This window comes from Coffea arabica, chromosome 6c, assembly GCF_036785885.1.
Source record: "Coffea arabica cultivar ET-39 chromosome 6c, Coffea Arabica ET-39 HiFi, whole genome shotgun sequence".
Classification (NCBI taxonomy): domain Eukaryota; kingdom Viridiplantae; phylum Streptophyta; class Magnoliopsida; order Gentianales; family Rubiaceae; genus Coffea; species Coffea arabica.
The window spans coordinates 12,954,511-12,964,580 of record NC_092320.1 but is presented as its reverse complement, the minus strand read 5'-3'; the positions used below and the strand labels follow the sequence as shown (position 1 = coordinate 12,964,580).

At 35.6% G+C, this 10,070-nt stretch overlaps 1 protein-coding gene across 1 annotated transcript; it reads right to left on the bottom strand.

The window, feature by feature from the left end:
- Positions 1-89: 89 nt before the first annotated feature.
- On the bottom strand, positions 90-680 carry LOC113691515 (uncharacterized). The gene has a single exon (XM_027209674.2). It carries the CDS (start codon positions 556-558, stop codon positions 223-225), a length of 336 nt encoding a protein of 111 aa, XP_027065475.1. The 5' UTR covers positions 559-680; the 3' UTR covers positions 90-222.
- Positions 681-10,070: the final 9,390 nt, after the last annotated feature.

Sequence of the window (10,070 nt, the reverse complement as noted above, 5' to 3'; positions counted from 1 at the left end):
TTGTTGCCATCACTTAACATCTCAAAAACTTTCACCTTCCTTCTCACTAGTATCACTCCTTCCTCGCCCTCTTTTTTTTTCTTCAATCAAATTAAAGTTTCAATTTTGTGACTTCGAATCAAATGAAATTCGATCGAGACCTACAACAAAAAAGTGGCGGCAGAAGTAAAAAAGCTCGAGACAAATACAAGTAACATGATGGTGACGGCGGACGCAGAAGATTTAGAAGCCGAGCTTGGTGCGGCGCCAGTGGCGGCGCTTGGCGTTGTAGCGGATGGTGTTGTCAGTGCGCATGCGGATCCAATAAGGGATGGGCCTGTTCTGTCTCTGCTTCTTCACCAGCTTCTTCTTTATCATGAAGGTCTTGTGGGACGGGATCTTCGGTTGCTGGAAGTTGAAGGAGAGCTCCGGTGGGAGGATGGGTTGGCTTCGGAATAGCTGCAGATAGGCTGAAAGCAAGGCGGCTGATAACTGGCGGTTGCTGCTAAAGGCCCGTGTGAATGGACCCAACAAAAGAAAAAGATAGGGCAAAAATGCAATAATAATTTTGATACCCATTCCACTAAAAATTGTACCAAGCAGTAGTGATTTCAACGATACCACGAGCTTATACCCATACTGATTTTTTATAATTCATTCCATATCCAATTCCAATTCCGGAGCATGAACCAAGCACCCCTTAGTAATACGATTGAAGGAAAGCGAAGAAAAGGAAAGTAGAGGATTCTAGTGAAAAAAAAAGGAAAGGAAAATAGAAAAAATTGGAATCCATCCATCTTGCTTGGATTAAGGAAAAAAAGGAAGGAAACTATCATGCATTAATTATGTTTTTATCCATAAATTAAAATTTCAATTTACAAACACATAATAGATTTTTTAGAAAATTTTAAAATTTTTATTAATCTTGATGTCCTTTCCTTCCGTTTCAGCCCACTTTTGGAGGAAAGAAGACTGATAAGAAATGATAACTATATTTTGTCCATTCCTTTAAATTAATTTTTCCAGTTGGTTTCTCCCGTTAGAGAAACCCTAACACAACACCTATTGCTTGGATTTGAACCTAGACAAGACATGACTAATAAGTGGCCAAATTTGACCTCAAGATTTTGAGGTCCTCGATTCTAATTCCCCAGCATTCTCCAAACTTCTTAAATCTGATCTCTTCTTGTTAAAAAAATTCAAAAAAATGTGGCCAAATTTGATCTGAAACTTTTTTTTTTTTTATTTAACTTCACAATCTACTCCGCTCCTATACTATAGGAGAGGGGGAGTCCAGCTGAACTTGTATTGGGTTGGCCGAATTTGATCTGATCATTTGTGGTAAAATGTACTAATAGTTTTTATATCCCAAGTGACACTTTGACACCCTGTCAAAAGTAAATCATGCCACTTATTAAGTGGGATTGGTGACCTATAATTAGTAATAAACTTTTTCATAATTATAATACGAAAGAGTTTACAAAAGCCAAGAATGTACAATTTTTTATTTCCATGTTTTGCGTAGATTTGTGGCTTTTGCTCAAATCAATGTTTTATCTATCGAAAATTCTATTCCGATCAGTAGATAATCCAATCATTCTACCTCTAACCCTTGACGGAGGATACGATTTATTTATTTGTTGAAATGTTAGGATATAACTCTCCTAGTGCAAAGAGGGAAAAAAAAAAAAAAAGAATTTTATGTTGTTGTGAAAGATGAATTGGTTGAGTGCAAACTGTGTGGAAGTGCATGCATGTGCCTTTTTATTATTCTTATTGGTTTTTTCAAATGAATAGGCATGAATTCAAGGCCTTTTCACTCGAATCAGAATATACTTCTTTTTGTACGTAAAGAAAAGCAACCAAAACTAAGGTTATGGACCACTGTAATACAAACTTCGAATTGTTTAAAGAGAACGAAAGGAAACAGACACCTTAAAATGGTAGGAAACGTAACATGAAACCTAGCTTGCTTGATATTTAGGTAAGCGTTGATAAATGAGCTTAAATTTAGAGGCAACATAATGCATACTATCACTTAAACTGGTGCATCATCCATCCAACCGTGATAGTGTATACACTAATAGTATTTAAAAAATTTACTCTTTTTAAAATGTGTACTCGGGACAATCATTAGTATACTTATAAATTACGCATAATGTGAATGCAAGTTTACATTTGAAAACTTTTTCAAACTAATTTCACTTTTATAAATAAAAAAAAAAATTAACACCGGAAACCTTTCTTAGCAAGTGCAGGGGACACTCATTAGCCAAACCTTTTAGCAATAAAACATAATCATAGTCAGTTAAAACTATGCTAGATCAAAAGTGTCTTTATACAGCGAAAATACTAATATATACGCTTGCGAAAATGTACATGAATGGACGCGTAATTAATGTCTTTAACGTTTTTTCGTTATTTTTTTTCTTGTCGTTCTTGTGTGCTTCTTTATTCCTTGTTGAGTAAAATCTCCCTTATTGTACTGTATATTATCAAAAAGAGGAGCCAACAATGCTGATTCACATTTCCCCCCAAAAAGAAAAATTGTTCTGTCTTTTGTCATTGACAACCGTCAAACTGGCCTTCTTAATTTAAAGAAATGATTAGCCCTAATCATGTGCATCTTCAATTTTCTTTCCCTTTTTATTTTTCCGTGAAAGGAAAGGAGTAACAATTAGTATTATTATATGCTAACCTAACAGCCTTGCCCGTCGGCCAGGTGTTATCTAGTTAAACCATGCGATTGTCCAGGCTGACAGTGGAGAGCACTGTGGAATCTTTGGCGATTATTTGTACGTACTATTATTGTTAACAATCAATGTGCTTTTCTCATCTAATTAATAGTAATACTTTTCTTCCATTTGCATACACCAAAGTACTCACGCTAGCTAGTAGTGGGATTTCACAAGATCCGACAAGCTTCTTAATTTAATCGTATTGAATAAACTAAAGGTGAAAGATTTTGAGTGAGAGTCTTTTCGCCAATTGTAAACCATAAATAAAATGAAAAATGATTAGTTGATAGGGTTGGCAAAGGCAAGTCTTGAGAAGATGCCGACCATACCTCTTGTATTGGGAACCATGTCGTGTGTTTTTAGTTTGTGCGTACGGGACAAGGAAATGAAATTGAACATGTGAAAAATGGTTTAGCCAAGCAGGCTAAGGGCTTTGTATGAGGATAATGCTTTTCGATACGGATATAAGTTAACTGAGCAAGCAAGGGAAGATCTTGTTAGGAGGTAAGTTGATTTATTTGATGACTGCGTAGTAGTCAGGTTGAACTAAGCATCAGGATATTTTCCTGACATATATGATCGATTTGCTCTGACAAGCCTGCTATAACATGGGCTGATGAGACACTGAATGAAACCATCAATGGTTAATCACCAAGTGAAAAGCATCAAATAACAAAAACCCCTTGTTTATTAGCATTATGAAAAAAGAAGGCCTTGGATGGTGGTAGCCCATCAGCTTTCCTGCTTTAGAGATCCGAAAATTGTAGGCACACTGTCCATTCTGAGGAACTGCTCCAAGTAATGAAGTATTATTACTCCTCCATTTTCAACTTCGTACTCCGGCAGGCAGGCGTTCCATCCATGCTCTCAAAAGTTGACTCAGGAACATGGCTGCAGCCAGGTCTTGTTGCCTACATCCAAGCCCCAGCACGAATCAAGCCAACTAGATGATGATCTTAAATTTTGCTCCATCAAGTCTAGGCCGCACTAGGAAATTAGCCTCAAAACCTTAGTAATTTTGGACAAAAAGCGCAAGGTACGAGTATAGTAGAAAAGAAAAGCAGGGGAAGTGTATGTACCATCGAAAAGCCTTTAAGTTAAAGCCAAGTGCTTTCAATCTCCTTTTAGACTTATCTCTCTTTTATTATTAGTATGATAATTTCCTGCTGGTCCGTTCTATCAGATATAGAGTATGTGGGAAGATGGTTGGTTAGTGCCCTTGGATTTGGCTGCTTGCCCTGCTTCGTCATGGATCGAGCATGGGATGATTGTTGCCAATTGGGCCAATTTCTCCACATAAACTTGAGATGATGCTACAAATTTCAGAAATATTTAATTTTTAGTATAAACCAAATTAAAATCCACCTCCTCCGGAAGGAGGATAAGTTAACTTATTTGGCTGTGGATGCTTGCAATAATCCTTGTTTTGTTAAGTGGTTGTGGAATCCTTTTCTAATCAAGCATGGAATAGTTATTGCGAGTTTCACTTGGACCTTAATCGGTCGATTTCTTTTTTTAAATAACGAAGATCAATAGTAATTATCCGCTTATTTGCTCGACTTGCTTCCTAAATTTTGTAGGGTAGAAGTTTAAAAATTTTAGCACATGATCTCCATTATTTGAAAGGGTAATTCATGTGAAATTTTTTTTTTTTAATAATGAATCCAATTCTTCCTACTCCCGAGCCTCCCCACCCTGTCTTAAGTTTCTCTGGTAACCGACTCTAGATAAGTTCGAAACGAGCTTGGACCTTTTTCACAAAGTAAAAAAAAAAAAAAAAAAAATTCTGCAAGTGGAACTCATTGGGCTGATGATGTTTGTTCGACATCACCTTGAGCCCAGACCAGCATAAACCAACCCAACCCAAGCTGTTTAAGATGCTAAAAGGTACTGGATTTACTTCTGCTTCAATCGGAAAGGAAAAGTTGAATGTAAGCAGAGTTTTTTGGTCTGACCCCAGTCCCAATCCATGGCGTGCAGAATTTTTTTTTTTTTTTATTTGTTAGGTTATGCAGAATGGGAGGAAGTGTATTATGCTTACAAAATTGCTGGACTACATGAAATATAATTTCTTGAAATAGAAAAGCATTGTGCTACTCGAATTGATCAATTCTAGTTATGAAAATTACAAAAAAAAAAAAAAAAATCAAAATATGGGATAAGCGAATGTTAAAAAAGATTTGTTTACAAACAAATGATGATCACTTCATTACGATGTTTTACCAAAGATTTGCAGGTGAGTTCAATCTAATTTACCCTCCAAGTTTGTTTGGTTACCCTAAATTCCAATACAACTATTTGGGATTCATTTGCCCATTCTACAATATCAGCTATACAGGTGGTTTATCAGCCAGCTATTAAAATCAGAGTGCAAATGAGTCCTTAAGTGTAGTTGTTAGGATACAACATTACAACTTAAGGGGGATAAATGATCCTGAAACCACGTACTAGCTAAAGCCCGTCTTGGATGCGGTAGTATTTACAACGCCTAGCGAATTGGTCTTCTGTTCATTTAAAATTGGCAAATCTTGCGATGTCTGGTCTATTGAAATTTTCCTCGCTCTATATTATTATGTCCCTATGTCTTCTCCCTTTTGGTCATTACAACTATGACTCTTTGACGTATCATACTGTGTAAATCAATAAGAAAAATTCACCAGAAAATGAATAATTAATAAAGTAGAATTGGCTACATCATTGACTATGGACTTGACACTAAATGCAGCTGGCCAGCATGGGCATGGCGTTTAAATCCTAAACAAAATATCTACTCCGGTTTATATTTGAGAACTACGTCAAAAAAAAAAAAAATCTTTCAAGAATTATAATCTAGCCCTAGCCCTGAAAAGTGATTCTCAAAACAAAAAAAACAAAAAAAAAGAGAAAGGATCTTTTTCGGTAGTGCTTCTAGTATGAAGCTGGATTAGCCTGTTCTATTAGGTGCTAATTCAAGGTTTGATATCTGTTGATTTTAAAAATGGAGAAAGGGAAAAGTGTTCCACCTACCCTAGTGAAGAACTACTAAAATCAAGATTTTTTTTATGTCTTATCTTCCTACATTGGGTTATATTGGATTAGGCAAATTAACCAATTGAAGAACATGTTTAATTATGTGTTTGAGTAAAGGGACACTCATAATTATTTCGGAAAATAATAAAGTTTTTTTTTTTTAATCACTAAGTTCAGAAGAGGTTTCTCCATGGTAAGTAAAGTTATCCTCGTTATCATTTCCAACTATTTTCATCTGCTCCCAAAAGGACCTAAAAGGCTTGTTCAACAATGATGAACTCATTCTCTCACACAACACCATCCATGGATTCCATTTTCCAGAGTTGTTAGCTTGACAAAATCAAACCCCGCCAAAACCTTGGACATTTGGTTCAATTATTGTAGAAGGTTAGGCACAGAAGACTAAATATCCAGAGGCAGTTAGCGTACTTCATTCTTGTCAAAAATATAGGGATCCGGTGAAGACCATTTCATGATTGTGAAAGCCTCAGGATCTGCTCAAAACTAATTGATTGGCACCCTTAAGATCCAAACCATGTGGAAATGTTCGTAAAGTTAAAACATAAAAATTATTTTGGGAGTCGTAGTTCGTATTGGACTTACCGAGATCTGCAAATGTTGACAAACAAGTGTATATTTATTTTCCAACTTAGTTGTGGTAAGGTGGGGACGTTGAACAATAAATTTGCATGCACATGCACATGGAGTTTTCTGTGGTTCAATTTGCAAAAGGAAAGGTGTACATCCACTTCATATCTGTTACTAATACAATTTTATTTTAGCTTTTTGGTAGGATTAATTCATGGGCCATCCAAACTTTTTCTTAAGACCCTTTTGACGATATAATCACATGGGATACAGGGTTGTTAAAGAACAAGTGAGTTGGATTAGTTATGGCTAATCTTTTCTCAGAGCCTATTCATGACTCTGATCAAGTGTCATAGTCTCATGGTATGAGAGGTTTATAGACGGATATAGTGAACAAACATATTGACTTGATCAAGATTTCTGAACCAAAAAAAAAAAAAAGATATTTATGACTGTTAGCCATATAAATGCAGATATAAAGTTGTTCATACACACGTCATTTCATCAGTTCATACAAATGTAAAAATAAATCTTAATTCTATGCATTTGTTGTATAAATTGATGGTTTTTAATTGTCAGGGTAGTAAATGTGCTCTTCCTTTAATCGGATCACATTAAATTGAAGAAATGTAGGTTTCAATTGTTGCTGCAACATAATATCTATGTATATATGTCTACACTCTTTGGTTTGGTTTGTCTGATAAGTATAGTTCAAATAAAAAATTCTTTCTCTAGAATTGAGTGCTCCACTTGATTATATGTGATTCTAGCAAGGGGCTATTTTGTGCCAAGACAACAAAGTTTTTGATGTGCTCTTCGGATTCTTTGTTGTTTTCGTCTATACTTGTTGACTTTATCCCATATTCTCGACAATATTAAAGAGACTTCATAAATATTCCACCACCCCCCCCCCCCCAAAAAAAGAGAAAACCAAAACCAAAAAAATGGAAAAGGAAAAAGATGTAGAAGAAAATAGGGATTGTCAAACAAAATTTTGATTTTAAACATTTTAGGTACAAACATGCTCAATTCAAGAACTTAATTAAAAAAAAAAAGACAAAGGGCCAAAATGAAAAACAAAGAAAACTTGAACCAGCATGCGTTAAGTGCCAACAAATGAACGAGTAACCAAAATACAAAAGACTCACAATTAAGACAAAATCTACATTGTCCTCTTATCAACTCAAACAATGACATCTATCATTTTCTCATGGTTGGAACACAGAAAATTTACCAGAAAGAAAAGAAAAGGTTTCGTGGAAAGAGGGGCAATTCAGATTAGATAGAAAGCCATAACGGGCACCACACAGGAGGTCAATGTGCGGATAAAATCAATACATTTGTGACTGTAGATAGAGAAGCCTACGCAGTGACAAATTTGCTTACATGAAATGAGGTGTGATTCTGACCAGAAAACAACCGAAAAAAGTATGAGAAAAAAAGTGGGAAGTCCCTCTGTCGACGTTAGGAATTGCCCAAAGATGCATAGGGTTAGATTTGAAGTGAGGTGGCCCCCTGTCATGGTATGGTACTATGGTCAACTCGTCAGCAGATCTCCTCCCCAGTTGTTCTAGTACAAATCAAATTATCGCTGCGAAATTTTGTTTGTTCTGTCTGGATGAGGTTCATATGTACAGATTATTACAACTATTTGTTTTGTTATAGTAGAAATTAGAATATTCTTCTAACAATAGTCTGATTGATTCACTAACTCATAGTTCTTTTAAGAAATGAAATGAAAATACAAAAAAAGCTTTAGGCTGAGTTTATCAGTGTCTTGCACAGTTGCATGCCTATGCCCTTGGTTACGTTAGTGTAGTAGGATGCAGCTTATTGTTTCAATCTCTTACCATCACCCTTCATTCCTCATACCATATTACCATGGCAATGTGAAAAAGCCCAATCATGACGATGACACCAAATTGCAGAAATTTGTTGAATGAAAAATATTTGGAGTACGTGTGGTCTTAGCTCAATGGAAATCTTTTTTTTTTTCCTTAAAAAAAAAAAGAAAAGACCTGTCGTTTAATTCGAGTTTAGATTGGTATTGGCTATAAACTTCAAGTATACATTTTTTTTCAAAAAAAAAAATGTACATTCTTGGACACCCTGTCAGTCAACCTAGAGATCAACACCTACAAGATGGACAATCTAATTGTGTGGTCTAATTAATTAAAATTCATATACTACTAACAACTACTAATATTTAACTACTGTTGGATTTCAAATTAACTACTGTTGGAAGAAGAAGCTATGAGTATACACTAGTTGTTGTTGGGATTGCTTATCCGTAGGCTGTAGTATTAAACCAGGCATGGAGACTTCTAATTCATTTTGAGCAATGTGCCATGCACGATTGCATTTTTTGTCTGTTAGCAGAAAACCCCGTAGTATCAAAGTCTTTCTTAGTGACTTTTTCCTTGCTGTTTAGGATTGGTAGTCATCCAATTAATGGAAGAAATTTAGGTGGCTCACGTCACATAAGGACAATTCAAGTAATTCATCTCGACACGTCTAAAAGCCAAGAAATCTGAAGGTGTTGTTTATCAAAACTTAGGTTAGAGGAAATTTTTGAATCTGAAAAGGGCTTGTGCTCCCCTGAATATTTATCTTCTTGATTTGGTTTCCATAATATTTTTCTGGGGTCTTCCTGTCCCATCATTAGTTTGTTCATAGAAATAGTGATAGATGTAGACTGGGTCTTAAAATCTATACCGAAAGCAACCTAATTCCTCTTCTACTCACAATAAACTCACCAACCACTATTGGAAGAAATGACAAAAATAAGTAAAGAAATAAAACCTAAATAAAGAAAAAGTGAAAAAAAGACCATTGCTAAGTAGGAATCTATAGCCCGAATGCAGCCCAAAATGGGATTGTCCGGTTTTATGGTGCCACTTGGAGAAATGGCCTTTAATAAGATAGAAATGCTTGAAATTTATTTTGCTTATTAAAAGATAGGCTTTATCCAAAATTTGGCGGAGTTTGTGTATATTAATTCTTCTAGAAGTTTACTAATCCAAGTCAAAGTTATTGTGTCCCTTTTTATGGTACTAAGGAAAATCAAAAAGTATGGTAACGAAAGTAGTTAGAAGCTGAGCAAAAATTTATAAGCTTCCTCCCAATAATTTGGTTTGGTTGATGTACAAACTGCAGAAGCATTGAGATTATATTTCATTGTTAACAGTTGCCAAGAAACAAAGTTATGTACCTTGACTTGTAATTAAGCTTCCACGCATGACACTTTGAGTATTAAGCTCGTTACTGCTAAAGTACTATCGGCCACCTAATTCTTGGGACCATATTGGTCCAGTGTCCTTCATATACCGTCCAGTCAAGGATATCATTTATGTTGTTTCTAAATTCATGAAGCATATGGAAAAAAAAAAAGGGGCGGGGGGATGCAACAATTGCTGTGTAAGTAGTTCTTGCTTGCCTTCGTGAAGAGGAATTCATGGATACTGTTGTTGTAATTGACGCAAATTTCTGTGCATGCTCATTAATGGCCCCAATAATTTTCAACATCAATGGAATTGGTCTAATCTTGAAGTGCAAAATACTACATGGACAGAATTGGGGTAATCAACTCCGCATTCTCCGTCCAAGGGATGATGACAAATGTTCAGTTTTCTGTACCATCAAGGAGTTAGGAGGGTGAGCTTCGTGCCACTCTCTGGTGTGAGCCCCTACGACTTGGTATATGGAGACTAGACATTTTAGTTCATACTTAGAAACAAAAGAAAATTAACTTCGTAG